The following is an 18,257-nucleotide window of genomic DNA, read 5'->3' on the forward strand; positions in this document are numbered from 1 at the left end:
AAAAAAGACAAACATCTGATACAAAAATAAATGCCAAGAGTAGTCACTTCAGAGAAGAAAAGTTACAAATGCCAGTAAGTAAATGAAAAGATACCTCACTGGTATTCAGAGAAATGTAGATTAAAACAATAGTAAAATATCTTTGCATTGGCATAATTATGAAGAAATAGACAGTTTTTATGACATCTAATGTAAATTGCCATAACCTTTTTGGATGTCAGTTTGATAACATATCACTATATTTAAAATGTGCATATCCTTTGACCTACCAATTCTACTTCTGTAGAACTGTTTGTCTCAAACATGTTCATACATGTGCAGAAGGATATATATACAGGGCTGTTTGTTATAGAACTGTGTGTAACAGCAGAAGATTAGAGACATCTGGAATAATGTTAGTCAAAGAGCCAACTCATAACATTAAGCGAATAGCACTAGAATGTAAATAAGTATATTGCTTCCTTCATCTGGATAGTCTTCCTAGGGGAAAAAAATGTGAGCTGAACTAAACAGTAGTACAGTAAGTCCCCTACATACAAATGAGTTCCATTCCAAGAGCGCGTTTGTAAGTCCAGTTTGTTCGTTAAGTCCAGCAAAGTTAGCCTAGGTACCCAACTAACACAAGCGGCTATATAGTACTGTACTGTAATAGGTTTACAATACTTTTCACACAAATAATACGTAAAAAACAAACAAACACAAAAAATAAACATTTTTAATCTTACTGGGTACAGTACCCTGAAAAGTACAGTAGTACAGTACAACAGCTGGCATACAGGGGCTGGCATCGAGTGAACAGACAAGAAGAGTTACAGACAGGAGGAGGGAGAGGAGGTGGGAGATGGTAGAGCTGAAGGATCGTCAGCAGTAGGAGATGGAGGGCCAGCTGCAATGTCACTCACGCCTGACGCTGATGGCACAGGTTCTGGTTCCTTGCTGGAACCAGATGCACGTTTGCATCTTTCAGAGTTTGTCACTTGAAGGCTTGTATGTAGGGGACTTGCTGTATGCTCAGTGATACAGTTGACATATTCTGGTGCAATTTCCTATCTTTATGTGGACTGGTAACAAATAGTTTGTGTTCTATTGATATAGTTTGAATAGTACTGTTCTAAAAGATGCATATAAAATAATATGTAAACAGTGAAATATTTGAAAGGGAACACATATCAGAATAGCTACTCCCTTGGGGTTGAAGAGATGGATTACGAATAATGTTGTCGTTAATTTTCTTTTAAAAATGTCCTGACTGGTTGAATCATTTTAAAAATTAAAATGCTGCATGCTGAAATAACAGTTTTCATCTTATTCATTTGTAACTCTCACTGATTGGTTTACAAGCGCTGACTTTTCTTGTAGTTATATCCGACGAGGTGAGAGTCATTGGTGGATGAAGGGCTCAACTCCTACGCAGATCTCAGAGATCATCATTAAACTTGTTAAGGATATGGCGGCAGTAAGTTCCCATCCTCCTGATCATTATGTCAGTGAAGTACAGTAGGAACCTGATTGGCAAAACGAGTAGCATAATCATTCTGCTGAATTGAGAGAACATTCGTGTTATTTTGCTTTGCTTACAAGGTCCATTTAGTAGGTTCACTATCGCACGATGTCTTTCCAGCTGGTGATAAATTTGCCCTTTGTGTAAACTATGTTCATTTCAAGCTTCCCAATTAATTTACTTGAGAATTATTACATAAGTCTTCCAAGACTTTGAAACTTAAAAAAAAAAAAGTATACTCTTTGAACCCTAAAAAAAACAGCCTGAGCCCAAGAGCCTAAAGGGAGAAAAAGGGCTTTTCAGAGCAAAGGTTTCTTGCTGTCTTTTAGTTCTCACAGTTTATGAACATCCTGTACTGCTGTCTTTAGGTGTTGCTTTTGCAGGGAGATCCCAGAGTGCGGAGGAAAGGGAATTACTTCTCAGAGTCCCTGGCTCTCACTGGTTACTCCATGTTAGTTTCCTCACATTCCATTGTATTTCCAGGAGTTCAGCCCCAGGAGGGCAGGACACTGTGGATGACAGGTTCCTGAGAGGTAGAGTAGACGGCAAGCATTTTGGAAGAGGAGGACTTGGAATTTGAACTGTCCCTTTAAAGACTGATAGCGTGTGGATATGAGACGAGTAAGGATATTCTGGGGCAATAGGAAGTTCTGTCACTTTTCCCAGCAGTGTGGACATTTCCTCAATCAGAGAAATGGAGAATTTTTTCCATTCTCAAATAGGCTTTCTGAGTAAATAGGCTTTTCATTGGATGAAAATATTTATGAAAGATGTTTAGGAACACTCTCTAGGAGTAACATGTTGGTGTTCAGTAAAAATCACGTTAGCAAATTAAGGTAGTTGTAATTTGAACCCATTTATGCTCTCGGGTTCCAGTAATACTCTTCTAAAGCGCTTTAGCTTAGCTGTGTGAGCTCCATGTCAAATAACAGGGTTTCATGATCAGAATTTCTCAGTCATAGACAGCCTAGTATTTGTTATGTTTTTATCTACATGTAAGATGAAATGCCCTTGAACTCTGTAAGAAAAGAGTACTGAGAACTTAAATTTTTATTGACTTTTGTTTTGAATCATCAAAATAGTAAGTAGAAGTTGAATTGTTCATATAGTTGTGAAGGATTTTTATATTAAAGTATGCCCCTTGATCTAAGATTCCACTAGCAAATAAATTTTCCTTTTTGGTGAGAGATGTTCAGAGAACAGAATCTGCTCCTTTGATTATACCTCTCTGGTTGTTTATTAAATTATTCTGTCCTGCTCATTAGGGTCATCTGTCAGAAGCGTGGTCCCGAGTGACAAAAAATGCCATTGCAGAAACCATCATTGCCTTGACCAAGATGGAGGAAGAATTTAGATCTCCAGTGAGATGTATTGCAACAACTAGGGTAGGTTTCCTTTCATTTGGTCTATATTGTTGCATGGTCTTTTTCAGTAATAGATTTGAACAAATTTTAAAAAATAAGCCAGCTTAATTTACTTTTCTAAAAATTTATTTTATTGAAGTATAGTTGATTTATAATGTTGTGTTAATTCCTATTGTACAGCAAAGTGATTCAGTTACCTATCTATCTATCTATCTATATATATATACATACACATTCTTTTTCATATTCTTTTCCATTATGGTTCATCCCAGGACATTGAATGTAGTTCCCTGTGCTATACAGTAGGACCTTGTTGTTTGTCAATTCTCTGTATAATAGTTTGTACCTGCTAATCTCAAACTACCAATCCATCCCTCCCCTACCCATCTCACTCTTTTTTCTTACCAAATATTGTATTTATTGAAAAAAGTATGAAGGGCTTTTTTGAATTATAATCTAAGCCTGGTAATTTTTAATGTTCACTGTTATGTGTTCTTTATCACTTGTTTTTGTTATTATTTAGGGAGCTAAGGATATACTCATTAAAAAAAAGCTAAATTACGTATATGTCAGTGTACTGTCTTTCTAATGATGTATTTACTGTTAATTTTAGTGTCAGCATGACATTGTGATAGACTGAAGGTCCTTTAAAGAAAAGGCCCCTGCCTACTCCTTCTGTAATAACTCAGTTGTCCTAAAATAGAGTCCTGTGGCCTACTTACTGAATGTGTAGGCCTTACTTTTCAAAAGCAGAAAGTGTGTGCCCAGGGCACAATGGGGCAGAATCTCTTAGGAAGTGAGATTGCATCCTTCAGATGAGATGCAATCTATTGTAAATTTTAGTCTACCAAATTTTATGTCCCATATACTTCCAAAAGAGATTTGAGATTTCCTTGAAGCAGGGCAGTTGTGACAGCATTAGGAAGAAGTCAAAACTGGTAGAAATTGCCTAAGTTAATCCTCAGAAGTCTGAAAAAGAAGATACATTTTATCTCCCTTGGGCAGAAAAAGCCAGTTCCTGCCATGTTGCCAGTGAGTGTGACTCTGAAGCAGCTGCTCTGACAGTCACCCTTTCCCACCACGTATATGCTGCACTCGTTCTTCAGTCGGCTCTCCCCTTTCTCCTTGCATAACTTTAATTTTCTTCTGGCTTCTCTTTTCCTATTTTATTTCCCCCTTACTCTTCATGTCCAGTGATACTCACATGCACTTCTCAGAGTTGAGACAGTTAAGTATTATTTTCTATTTTTCAGTAATGAAGAAATATATTATTCTTTGTAAAAATGAAGCTTGCTCTTTAAGCCTCAGAAAGCTTTAAAGTATTTTTGAGGGCAATTTTCTAATGCTTGTAAGATGTTTACTTATTTCTGACAAAGTGTACCCAGCATAGTGCTCGACTGTTAGAGGCATAGAGATTTCCTTGGAATTTAATGCCTCAGGAAGATATTAGATGGAAAGTGTGTAGAAGGCATTGGTATATTAAATATGTAAATTTATGTATTGATATGTTGTTTACATATCAGGTTAATTTTATATGTCAGGTAGACAACAGAATGGTTCATCAGAGCAACAGTCATTTACTCAGTATGTATTTCAGTGCCTACTCTGTGCATAGCACACACAGTAGAGGGCGTGGGTGCCTGGTACCCCACCAGGAAGACTTGAGAGCCACTGGGGTTGTACGTCTTTTCAAGTCCAGCTGGCCTTCACTGAGCTGTGGCGGTGGGTGCTCTGTAAGGCGTCACCCCACGCTCTGTAGTGTAACAGCCTTTCCCTTCGGCAGCTCTGGCTTGCTCTGGCGTCGCTGTGTGTTCTCGACCAGGACCACGTGGATCGCCTCTCCTCAGGGAGATGGATGGGAAAGGATGGGCAACAAAAACAAATGGTAAGATCAGAGTTACTTTATAAAAATTTAGCTTGGTTTTCTTTACAGTAAGCTTTGGCTTAGCTTTAAAAAAAAAAAAGGACTCTAGGGGTTTCCCTGGTGGCGCAGTGGTTGAGAGTCCGCCTGCCGAGGCAGGGGACACGGGTTCGTGCCCCGGTCTGGGAAGATCCCACATGTCGCAGAGCAGCTGGGCCTGTGAGCCATGGCCACTGAGCCTGCGCGTCCGGAGCCTGTGCTCCGCAACGGGAGATGCTGCAACAGCGAGAGGCCCGCGTAACGCAAAAAAAAAAAGGACTCTACGTGTCAAAATACACAGTTAGTGGACCTCTTGAAAACTGGTGTCACACTGCCCAAGTTCATCTCACAAGTCTGTTTCACTTAGGGTTCCCTCTGCATAGTATATTAGGGGATTTAATTACATAAAAAAACTGTTCCCTTCTTCTCTGAGTCATGTTTGCATCATATCAAAGTTTGGTTTTAGCCAGACTCTGATTCTATATCTAGATTTTGTACTAAAATATAATCAATTTTATGATAAGGAAATAAAGTAGTAAGAGAACAACATGCTATACCATTTATTCACAGATGTACTTAAAGTAGGTTTGATAAGTATCCCTTGCTTCACTGGAAGGAAAAACTTTATACAGGCCCTTTCAACATTTTCTTTTTAACACCCAAGTTTCAAAAATGCATTATTTATTCATTTAGCATACAAAATGTTTGAACATAATGGGAGAAATTTTCTTAAGTCGCTAAGAAAAGTATACATGTTTATTTTGTTAATCATTCAATGCCCATAGTGCATTTATCATTGATTTGGGGATTTTGAGGCCTTTTTTTTAATATGTATAAATTTTATTTATTTATTTTTGGCTGCGTTAGGTCTTCGTTGCGGTGCACAGGCTTCTCACTGCGGTGGCTTCTCTTGTTGTGGAGCTCTAGGTGTGTGGGCTTCAGTAGTTGTGTGGCACATGTGCTTAGCTGCTCCGTGGCATGCGGGATCTCCCTAGACCAGGGCTCGAACCCGTGTCCCCTGCATTGGCAGGCGGATTCTTAACCACTGCGCCACCACCAGGGAAGCCCAAGGGCTTTTTATAGTTAAGTACACTTGCCATAATTCTGTTTAATGTTCAGATTCTAAATTCTTATTCAAGTTCAGAGTAACAGTCTGTTCCTGTTGTAAATAAATCACATTCAATTTGTATGAGTATTTAAGACTTTCTTGTTAATCTTTTGTAACGTATGGAAATGTCCTGTTCTAGCCTATGTGTGATAACCATGATGACGGTGAAACTGCAGCAATCATTTTGTGCAACGTATGTGGAAACTTATGTACTGACTGTGACAGATTCCTTCATCTTCATCGGCGAACCAAAACTCATCAAAGACAGGTGAAGATTTCTGCATTTACATGCAGAATAGTATCTGTAACATAAAGTATATTCAGTAAGAAATAATGTGGGAAGGAGACTTGGTGTAATGGGAGAAAAATGAACCTTGGAATCAAAGACCTTGGTGGAGTTCCCAGCTGTCTCATTTACCAGCTGTGTAAATCAAGCATGTTGTTTAACCTCTGAGACTTGGTTTCCACATTTATAAAAATGGGGCTGTTGTGAAGATTAAAGACAAGACTAGAGATACCTGGAATTTCTTAGGGTGCTTAATAAATAAAAGCTGTTTTCATTATTGAATAATTAAAATTTATACTTCTTTCATAGTGCTATATTTTCCCCTTTTATTTAATGATACAATAGGTCTTCAAAGAAGAAGAAGAAGCTATAAAGGTTGACCTTCATGAAGGTTGTGGTAGAACCAAATTGTTCTGGTTGATGGCACTAGCAGATTCTAAAACCATGAAGGCAATGGTGGAATTCCGAGAACACACAGGTAAAAGGATTTAAGAGTGAACCGTGCCTGACAAATAGATTGAACCATCCCTACTGATTACGATTAAACTAGATGTTAGTTTAATTTAATTATTTAATGTGAATAATTTTGAGTGTTTTCTATTAAGTGATGATGAGATCATTGATCACTGTCTGTATTTTTATATTTACTAGACAGTGTTCAGTGTTCTATTATAGAACATTAGATTAAAAGTCAGGAAAGTTGGTTTGCCATGAGCTAGCTGTGTGACCTTGGGCAAGTCATTTTATCTCCAAAATATGCATTTTTCGTTTTGATTTTTTTTCTAAAGTCTGGTGTATTCCCAGCTTAAAGGTACATTGAATCTTACAGATTCTCAATTTTCAGCACCTCTGTTGTCTGCCGTTTATCTGACACAAATTTCTGATTTTGGTGTTAGATGTAAATCTGACAAATTTAAATATGAATAACTTTTCATGCTGCAAGAGCATGGTCTTTTCTTTTCTCACAGCTGATTTTTTTTTCTCCTATTTTCCCTCCATATCATATTACATTAATGAATGTTCTAGTGTTTGAACCATCATTGTATTTATGACCTAAACTATCCTTTTTAAAAAACATTTTCTGTAAATATTGCTAAGTTCACTTATCATATTTAGAATTTTGTACCTGTGTTTTAAAATGAGCTTGGTCTGTGTTTTTCAAATCTTGTTCTTTTTCCTTTTGTTCTTTGTTTTATTGGTTCCATTCCTCCTTTAACTTTTCAAACATATTTAAATTCCTTTTCAAATGTTTCTATTATCTTTAGTTCCCTGGGTGGGAATTCTTCACGTTTCATATTCTCTCCTGATAGGTTTTCTCCTATACCTTGTAATGTTGTCATTGGGAAAGGTACCTAATGATTTCCCTTTTTTCTATATATCTTTATTTAATTTTTGTTGTTATCTTTTGTCTGACATTGTGCTTTTGTAATGAGGGGGCTTACCATAGCTGCTCGACCTGCTGTCTTGACTAGAAGCCTAGTCTGTTTCTGTGTACTGAAGAAGTATAAATAAATCAGTTAATAATTTATTTGGCTTCAGGTAGCTCTTTAGTCTCTTATCCTTTTTTGTGTGTGATTATTTACTTTATAATTAGGGCAGCTTACAACACTTCAGCTGCAAAACTGCCAGGCTGATTTCTCAGTGATAGCAACTGATACATATCCCTGCTTGCTTGATTTGTTTTCTTCAGTTAGTTATATTAAAATATGTAGAAAACATATACTTAAGGAGGATTTTTCTTTTCTGCTTGAACCTAGGTAAACCCACCACAAGTAGCTCGGAAGCATGCCGTTTCTGTGGTTCCAGGAGTGGAACAGAGCTGTCTGCTGTTGGCAGTGTTTGTTCTGATGCAGATTGCCAGGTGCGTGTATAGTTAGTTAGGCCATCATGTAAGGAATAGCATGTGTTCCCTCCTGACACCTTCACTTCTTATAAATAGGACTCTGAGCTCAGCATCACTTTTGTTTTCTAAATTAGTGTATTACCCATGTCAAGAGTTAAATGCTTTATCAAAGCTGGAGAATGGATCAGTTAAAGCTCTCAAACCCAAATCAATCTCTTTTGTATGTTTCCCAGCTACCACCATCATATATATTTTTTTTTTTTTTTTTTTTTTTTTTTTTTTTTTTTTTTTTTTTTTTTTTTTTTTGTGTGGTATGCGGGCCTCTCACTGCTGTGGCCTCTCCCGTTGCGGAGCACAGGCTCCGGACGCGCAGGCTCAGCAGCCATGGCTCACGGGCCCAGCCGCTCCGCGGCATATGGGATCCTCCCAGACCGGGGCACGAACCCGTATCCCCTGCATCGGCAGGCGGACTCTCAACCACTGCGCCACCAGGGAGGCCCCATCATATATATTTAACATTTACTTCTGTGCTAGAAGCAGATAAAAATCTATGGGCTGCCTTTCCTTTTCTTCTTACACATTTTATTCACTTGTTTCCTTAAAGTTGTTTATGCATGAACATCTGTACACATTCCATGCTATCCAAATATTCTTGATTCCTCAATTTAGTTAACAAGAATTTGGATAGTGTCCAGATAGTGAAGGATACCTGTATATTTTTTAATCCCCATTTCATTTTGGAGAGAGGTAGGTGGTGATTGGATGATTATATGTCAGGAATTTTTTTTGCTTCATGGCTATGCATGATAACAAATAGATTAAAATTGCAGCTCACTTTTTAATTAGCATTCCCTTTATGTGGAGTGAAATTTTTTTTAAATCACATTAGACTTTGTTAATAATCCTAAGTTATATGCAAACAAAGAATAAAAATAACTTTACTTTGTGGTTACTTAGCCTTATATCTATTTCCCGTGGGAAAGTATCTTAGAAGATTAATATAATGGATGTAATTACCAGGATGTGTGCCTTTTTTGATATTTTCTGTGCTGCTGTAATTCATCTTTAACAGGAATATGCTAAAATAGCCTGTAGCAAGACGCATCCTTGTGGCCATCCATGCGGAGGTGTTAAAAACGAAGAGCGCTGTCTGCCCTGTCTACACGGCTGTGATAAAAATTCCGTGACCCTGAAGCAGGACGCTGACGACATGTGCATGATCTGTTTCACAGAAGCGCTCTCCGCAGCACCTGCCATTCAGGTTGTCTCCGCTTTTAACGTGTTAAGTGTGCCTAGATTTTTCAATAGGAAATATAAATATACGTGTCAAATAAACAAACGACTGGGCTTCCCTGGTGGCGCAGTGGTTGAGAGTCCGCCTGCCGATGCAGGGGACAGGGGTTCATGCCCCGGTCCGGGAAGATCCCACATGCCGCGGAGCGGCTAGGCCTGTGAGCCATGGCCGCTGAGCCTGCGTGTCCGGAGCCTGTGCTCCGCAACGGGAGAGGCCACAACAGTGAGAGGCCCACGTAATGCAAAAAAAAAACAAAAAAACAAAAAAAAAACGACTGAATCTTTCTTACACCATTGGGAGAAAATATCCCACTAATATCCACCAGTTTATTACAGAGCAAATGCTGTCTCTTTACGTTCTGTCTCCATTTTGTGCAGTGAGCTTTAATCTGTGATTTGTGTGAGCCTGTATAATCAATTGAATGTATAAAATGCTCATAAGGGAGAAAAAAAAATAATTAGATTATCCAGTAGCTTCTCTCTTCTTAATTTCCAGAATCCAGCATGGCCTTTTATAGCATTATGTAATTGATCTATGCATGATGATACATACCTCTGTATGTAATATATATACATATATCTATAATGTTAGTAATATTATAGAAGTTACAATTTGCTAAATAAGTTTTTTTTAACATTTACTGGTTGTTTGTTTATATTTCCAGTTCTTGTGATTCCAAGACAATAAATATTCTCAAAAATAAATTTTAAATCTTTAAATCAGTAGTTTCCTCTTCTTCCTATGAGATACAAAATTGAATAATTTCACATTTCTCCCTAGCCCAGCTTACTCTCTATAAGGTGGCGTTAATACATGAATGGTAAAAATTGGGAGAAGCTGAAGATCTAGTTCATAATGTCACATGAATAATAGAGAAGTGCCGAAGTTTCAGTGTACTGAATTTCTAGATTTTTCTCTTACCTGCCCTAAGTAGCACCTTACATTGACTAATCTGCCAGTTACTCATGTTTATTGTTATTACATTTGCTTATATCCTTCTCTTTTCTTTATTTAAGCTGGATTGTAGTCACATATTCCACTTACAGTGCTGTCGACGAGTTTTGGAAAACAGATGGCTTGGTCCAAGGATAACCTTTGGATTTATATCTTGTCCCATTTGCAAGGTATGGAAAGAATCAGAAATTACCTGCTTTCTATTAATTTTCATCTTTGTCTTCATCTTTCATCTTTCAAAATAAACATGGCAGCATCTCTCAGTGTCCTTCTTAGTCTGCTTTGTACCACCAGCCCCCATCAGTTTCTGCTCTCTTCACCCAGGTAGTACCTGAGAATAAGATCTTTCTATCTGTTATACTACATTTCAAGGCATTAATTGTCCATTAAAAGCTGATTAAATTAATCTATTGCATCAGAAAATTCATTTAGATATCATCATGCATTGAAGGGCATGCATCATTGCTTTCAGACCCCCTGAGAGTTCAGGCCATGTGACTTGTCAGTGGGTGACTACCAAAAAGAAGAATGAGCCTGTGGTGCTTGTAGGTACTGATACCTGCCGTGAAAGAGTGAAACCGGAACTTTTTAAAGTGCCATTAGGACAGATTCTTTAGAGGTCAGGTAAAATAAGGAGAAAATTCTTGACATTTTGACACATCTCTGCAAAGATAGTAACCAAAGTAGCAGGTTATTTTGGCAAGCTAATAATGTTTAACAAAAAACTTTTGTTTAAGAATGTACTGCCAGACTGGTGTTTAGGGTATAACATGGACTTAGCACAGTCATTGCTTAGACGGAGCAATATTCAAAAAGATGATAGGATTTTCTCTCCCTTCTCTTTTGTTGCCACAAAGAAAAGTCACATTCAGGAAATGATAGATGAAAGGGATATAGAAAATACTACTTGTTCATTTCTCTTATCTAACATTCTGCCCCACCCCCAAGGAACCAAAACACACACAGAGGGGTATTTGTGGCAGCAGGGTAACCTTTTATTCCCAGAACAGCTACGGCAGCAGGAGATATATTTCATACTCAGGAATATGAAGCTAATCAAATGGAATTTTTGTGTTCTGTGCCCCACTTGCCGCCACTTTCCCTGCTCTTGGGAAACTATAGGCTTGTGAGGACTTTACAGGATTATTTTTAAATGGCATTTTATTTAGGAAATGTTTGGTTATCTCCTGTCCTAGCACGGTGCTTGGCACTTAGGTGAATACTAAGTGTTTGTTGAATTAATAAATGAAGTGATTCTGTTAAATAAAGAATGTTCATATTTCAAAATTTCAGAACAAAATAAATCATATCGTGTTAAAAGACCTGCTTGATCCTATAAAAGAGCTCTATGAGGATGTCAGAAGAAAAGCCCTAATGAGGTTGGAATATGAAGGTCTGCATAAGAGCGAAGCTATCACAACCCCTGGTGTGAGATTTTATAATGACCCTGCTGGCTATGCCATGAATAGATATGCATATTATGTCTGCTACAAATGCAGAAAGGTACGCTGTTAATCATACTACGAATTATTAAGATTACCTGTGTGATTAAGAAGTTGAATAGTATAGTGATGTCTAATTATTCTGACGTTTTAAGTCTAAAGTTAAAAATGAGAAAGTTTGGTGCTGTGCTTCAAGTAGAATTTATTTTCTTAATTTGTTTTGGGGTGCTTTTTTTAAACATATACAGACTATTTCCAAAACAAACATGAGGTGTTTCTCTACACAAGCTATTTCCCATCAGCAATCCCCTCTTGTTTTCCAAATCCAGTTGGCTCTGGAATAAACTTCTTTTGCTTAACTCTTTTGACCATTCCCTTCTTAAAATTCTTACCTCCTTGGCTCCCAGGACAAGACTCTCTTTGGTGTCTTCCTTCCTTTCTGGTCACTTGTCTTTAACCCCCTCACAGAGTTCCTCTTTATTCATCTTCTCCTTACATATTTGTTTCCCCAGCCCTCCATTCTTGCCTGATCATACTTCCTCACCTTTGGTGACCTGTATACCCATGCCTTTGCCCACCACCTGTATTGTTCTGACCCTCCAAAATTTTTCAGATTTGGATACAGATACCCAACTGTCTACCAGACATTTAGATTTCTCACAGATACTTCTGACTCTCTCAGTCTCCAGTCTGTATTAACAAATGAACAAAGTCATTTCTGCCTCCAAATCTCTCTTGAGTTCTTTTTTCTTTCTATTATTATATCTTTAGCAACCCTCATCATTTTCTTTGGTAACTGTTAGTAGCCTTCTTACTGGGCTCCTTGTGTGGAGCCCCTAAGCTCTCTGTTCCATGCTTCACACTTACACTTACAATTTCACTAGCAGATGAACATTTCTAGATCCCAGATCTGATCGTGTCACTGTTCAGCTTCTAATCCTGTGGCCCCTCCACCTCTCTAGTCTCATCTCCCAGCATGCCACCACTTGTGCCCCGTGCAACAAAACACCAAACAACTTGCAGTGCCCCAGACTGGGCTGTGTCGGCTCACTCACCCACACCTCCACGCTGTCGCCCGGGCTCTTCTGTCCGTGGAATGCTCTTCTCTGCCTCCTACTCTGCATCTTACTCTCGCTTGCCACCCATGCACATGCTTGTAGGCACGGCCAGATCTGTGCAATCACACTTCCGGATTCGGCTCCGGTTTCGCCTCCTCTGCAGCGTGCCCCGACCTCCCCACCACCGCCACGCCATTTGGACATCTCGCATACGTCCGTCTAAGCGCTCATTATTCTGCGTTAACAGTGACTGGTTCACGTGTCTCTCTGTCCCCCTTGATAAGTTCCATGAGGACGAAGACTATGTTTCTTAAGTTCTCTATCTCTAGTACTTGGCACTTATTAGACACTAATTTATTTATTTTGTGCCCAGAGCAAATAGAGAGGAATTACCCATGATGATAACTTCATATATTCAAGTATCTGTATTAGATACTGTTGAGTCCCTACATGTAGTGCAGCTCTGTAAGTATGAGCAATGTCCTGAACAGAATATCCAAATTTGCCTTTACTTTTTAAACATTTTTATATGATCAAAATTGATTTTTTTTCTTTCCCATTAGCCTCAGGATTATAATTTTACACTAATATTTATTTTAGGCATTTTTTTAGAGTAATAGAAGGGAATATGTTATTTCATATTTCAAAAGGAGAAAAACTATTCAAACTTTGCCCTGGAAAATCATAGCTTCTCTTTACTACTTAATATCCTATTCTTGATATTTATTTGGAATATTATACATTCTTTTGTTACTTTGCTTTGACAGTACAATGTTTGAACTTTCTACTGTAAGTATGAATCCATTCCAGAACTGAAGTAGCTTTATTTCATACCCTGATCTATTTCTTACAGGCAGCAATATGGGTATCCACTGGGCATTACAAGGGAATGTCAATAGACAATAGTATTTCCTGAGGCCTCTCGATCTCACTTCCATTGCACCCACACTGAACCTCCCATGGCAGAGTTTTCTGTTTCTTGCTGTGATCTGAATACATTCCCTCCTTAGGCATATTTCGGTGGTGAAGCTCGCTGCGATGCTGAGGCTGGACAGGGGGATGATTATGATCCCAGAGAGCTCATTTGCGGTGCCTGTTCTGATGTGTCCAGGGCTCAGGTGGGCAGAACATTTTATTAGAAAGGACAGTTTAGAAATGTTAAACTTCTGTGTTTTTGAAATAATAATATAACGAATATGATGGGGATAGTATAGTACATTTTTTCCCCCAGTGCTTTCTGATGTTTGTAGGGCAGTGTATAATTTTCCAGATCATTTTGTATATATTATTTCTTTTGGACGGTATTTGCATTTTATAATTTTGTCTCCCATAAGATAATCACCATATTTCAACAAGTAATAAATTTACTTATTTCATTTTCTTAAACCTGCAGTCACACTTTTAGGTTTTCCCGTCTTCAGTGAAATCTTAACAATACATCTATGAGATTGAGAGATAGAAGAAATATTATTAATTTTTCAATTTGGCTGACCAAGAAACATTCACAAGGAAATTAAATGGCTAGCTTATTAAATAATATTGGTTATTATGGAGCTGGGATTTAAACTTGGGGCTTCGTCCAAACCTTTCAGGCCAAGCCACACATTTATTCAATATTTTAATGTGTGTATCATCAGTTTTTCAGTCAGTTTTGAGAGCTGTGTGTACTCTAAAAATATGAATCACTGAGTTATGTGTATGGTTTTCTTAAGTATAGTTGAAATAGACTCGTCATAATCTTGTATTTATTTTCTTTTGCTGTAGATGTGTCCGAAACATGGCACAGACTTTTTGGAATATAAATGTCGCTACTGCTGTTCAGTGGCAGTCTTTTTCTGTTTTGGAACAACACATTTTTGTAACGCTTGTCATGATGATTTTCAGAGAATGACTAGCATTCCTAAGGAAGAACTACCACACTGTCCTGCAGGTATGCTTTTAATATTTATAAATATGGTTATAATGTATATGGTATCTCATTTTATTTAATGATCATATGAGAACACTTTGTTTCAAGTGGCAGAAACCCAGTTCAAACTATCCTAAAGAAACAAAGGGAATTCCTCGGCCCTTGTAAGCTTCTGACTTTCTGAGTGGAGTAAAAAGTAAGATGACCATCATGAATGAGGGGCTCAAAGCTGTAAGAAGCAATTGTGTGGGGACTGAGAAGGAAGTCAGCTAAGGATTAGTAGAAGGACTGCTGTTCAGCACTAAAGGGCCATGAGAAGTTTGAAATTATAAATTGATAATAGAACCATTTAAAAGGATTTTGTGATTTTTTTTTTTTTGGTCACACATCTGCCTTTATTGTGAGCAGCTATGATATTTTTTAAGAAGCCTGGAACCAGCACCATAAAATGGACAAGTGATTTGATCTAGAATGGCTGGGAATGGGCAGAAAGCCAAGGGAATTAAAGAAGCCACTGAGAATACAGGAGAGATGATTGTCTATGGAGGTCAGGCTGAGAAAAAGTGAATATGAAACCAAAAAGAGACAGAAAATTGGAAGAGGTCAGGAGGCTGGTGATCACAGTGGGGTGGAATACCAGGCTTAACAGAAGTGAGAAGAGTGGAAGGAGAGGTAAATGTGACCAAGAAGAGACAGATCTGAAACGAGTGGAAATACATGCAAGAGCACATACACTGCAGTGTACAGCGTTGTTAAAGCTGGGAAACACGCGGTCCCATCCATTGCTTATCAGAGTGCAAATGGCAGAACCCTGCGGTGCCTCTCAAAACTGCCAATATACCTGCCCTTTAGCAATCCCACTTCTGGGGATATACCCACATATGTGAGAAAAATAAAAAAGAGCAGATAGGAAGGTTATTCATTGCATCATTGTTTATAATAATACAAGCTTGTAAACAATGCAAGGATCCAGTAAGAGGTTGGTTAAACACTCAATACTACACACTATTAAAAAAGGAAGGTGACTGAGGATGGAGTTTCTGTGTACTAATATGGAAAGATCTATAGCAGATACTGTTAAATGAAAAACCAAGTTACTGAACAGTGTGTATAGTATGCCGCCTTTTGTAAGAAAGGGGGAAATGAGAATATACACTCATATGCATTTAAAAAAACACTGGGGAGATTGACAAGAAACTAATAAAACTGATTAACTATTGGGGAAAACAGGAAAAAATGGGATAAAAATGGGGGAAAGGTGACTTCTTTATGTATGTAATTTTTTTTTTAATTTTGATTTTTAAACCGTGTGAAGTATATTATCTATTCAAAAGCAAGGATACTAAGATACATAGGGTTTTTTTTAAGTACGGCTACTCTTTTCTATTTGCTCATCTCAAGTAAAATTTGTTATACTATTCTTCCTCTACTTCCTTTACAGTAGAAGTACTTTAGGGCTTTTCAAGGAGCTTTAAAGAAGCAAGATGAGAATAACGTGAGGCTATAGTGTTTAGGAAAATGGCCAGAATAGAGGCGTGAGCCACGACGAGCAGGAGGAGGGTAGTGAGCTGGAGGTCAGCGAATGAAGGGAACGAAAAGGGGGCAGTGTTGTATGGATGAGGACAAGAGTCCAGATTAAGAAGTTGAAGGAGATAATCCTTCTGGACTGGGATAGGGACCCTATCCCTTTCTGTTGCATGTATGTGTTATGTTGAATTTTTTATAGTGAATGTTTTTATTTTTGTGGTTAGAAGAAAATAATTTTTTAATTTTACATTTAATTTTATATTTGCATAACCACAGTCACATTATTTCTCTAAGTAACTTATGGGTGGTTAATATTTTCATTAGGTTTGTATGTGTGTGTGTGTTTTAATTATATTTTTTTGCCTCCTTCAAAATGTATACAGGTCCCAAAGGCAAACAATTAGAAGGAACTGAATGTCCTCTCCATGTTGTGCATCCACCCACTGGAGAAGAGTTTGCCCTGGGTTGTGGAGTGTGCAGAAATGCTCACACTTTTTAGAACACTCAGATTCCTTTGTCTACAGAGAGAAAAGTTGCCTTCATCCCCCCAAGTGGATGTGGTGAAGTTTAAACTCTGCTCAGGATAAGGACGGGACCATTTATACATCCATCAAAATGAACCATTCACAGTGCAAGAAGGATGCCAAATACCATGTACATAATTCTTGCTATGGAAAGTTTCCCTATTATTTCAGTTTATCTTCTTTTGAACCAGGACATCAAACTTGTGAGGTGTTTGCATGTGGCCATTATCGTCACTGGCCTGTGAAGCATTGGACATTTATAGATAATTGATAACAAAGAATTGCCATGCCCATGGACTAAGAATGATGCTGGCTTTCAAGCAAAAGAGAAAAATTATCATTGTTTATTGTATACTGCCTTTTTGTAATCCTGTACAATTGCATCACAGGTGGGGATAAAAAGAGGAATATTCTGGTTTATTTCCTAGACTGTTATTTTAAAAAAAAAAATGTGTTAGGACGGCATATAAATGTAATAATTATCACACTGTATATAAAGATATCAATGTTTGTCCTGTATAAGAATTACTAAATTACAAATGCAGTTTCATTTAAACTTCTAGGTTAAGTTTGAGCCTGAAATTTTAATGAAGTGCAATACTGAGTGTGCCTCATTATCCTGCAGCTGTAAACATATTGGAATGTACATGTCAATAAACCACTGTACATTTTTATACAGTGATAAAGTCTAACAAGTGTGTAAGGTGTTGGCTTGAGAAACAGAATTTAAATACCTAAGGTCTAAAACTCCATCCAATTTTCCTTGGAAAGAAATTTACTAACATAGCACAATCATAACCTTCAAAACTGTTTGTTGGGGAAAATAAGATTAGTAATGAAGTACAATGTTGGAATCTTAACACTGGAGAGATAGATAGATATTCATAAACAGACATATGCGAAAGATAGAAGAAAATATTTAGGAAATTCAGCAACCTCCACCTTATTAACCAGCACCTTTTTCAACATATATAACAATCAACAGAATCACTAGTCTTTGCTTTATCTATTATAGACTGTGTGTTTTAGTAGATGTTTTTTACAGTTAACTCATGAAATTGATGCATTGTTGACTTATGATGAGTCATAAATCAGATTATATTTATTTCATGAGACAGACTGATCAAAAGTTCTGATCAGTTTTGTTCTAAATTCCTACTGTTGAAAATAGATAATTTGTCAATAACCATTATTTTAATGACTTTGTTAAGCATTTGTGAGAAATTTAAAATAATCTTTGCCTTGAAGCAACTTAAACTATAAAGAAAAGATCTAGCCTGAGCACAGATAACTATTTAGAGAATCTTCTAATAAATTGCATAAAAATGTCCACACCAAATGCTTCAGGGTTTAGGAAAGATGGTTATTCATGGTTTTTTGTTTTTGTTATTGTTGTTGGGAGGGAGGCGGTTAGCTAAGAGGCCCCTTGAGCTTCCCTTTGAAAAATAAGTAGCATTTCAAGCGTGGAGATGTAGAGAAAGGCAGGAGGAAAAAAGTATGTGTGTAGAAAATTCTAGAATGTGATAGAACAGTGTGAATAGTCCGAC

The 18,257-nt window shown here is 37.6% G+C and overlaps 1 protein-coding gene across 2 annotated transcripts in view; it reads left to right on the plus strand.

Moving 5' to 3' along the window:
• MYCBP2 (MYC binding protein 2) overlaps positions 1-17,396 on the plus strand; it is a 266,872-nt gene extending 249,476 nt beyond the window's left edge. For both annotated transcript variants that reach the window (XM_079721660.1, XM_079721659.1), the window contains 12 exons: positions 1,360-1,456; positions 2,767-2,886; positions 4,649-4,750; positions 6,013-6,141; positions 6,505-6,637; positions 7,917-8,020; positions 9,075-9,263; positions 10,313-10,420; positions 11,544-11,753; positions 13,761-13,868; positions 14,515-14,680; positions 16,570-17,396. In XM_079721660.1, the coding sequence (XP_079577786.1) occupies positions 1,360-1,456; positions 2,767-2,886; positions 4,649-4,750; positions 6,013-6,141; positions 6,505-6,637; positions 7,917-8,020; positions 9,075-9,263; positions 10,313-10,420; positions 11,544-11,753; positions 13,761-13,868; positions 14,515-14,680; positions 16,570-16,685 (1,582 nt within the window). In that variant the 3' untranslated portion in view covers positions 16,686-17,396. The remainder of the gene's footprint in view (positions 1-1,359; positions 1,457-2,766; positions 2,887-4,648; positions 4,751-6,012; positions 6,142-6,504; positions 6,638-7,916; positions 8,021-9,074; positions 9,264-10,312; positions 10,421-11,543; positions 11,754-13,760; positions 13,869-14,514; positions 14,681-16,569) is intronic.
• The last annotated feature ends 861 nt before the right edge of the window (positions 17,397-18,257 follow it).

This window comes from Hyperoodon ampullatus (assembly GCF_949752795.1).
Source record: "Hyperoodon ampullatus genome assembly, chromosome: 16".
Taxonomy (NCBI): domain Eukaryota; kingdom Metazoa; phylum Chordata; class Mammalia; order Artiodactyla; family Ziphiidae; genus Hyperoodon; species Hyperoodon ampullatus.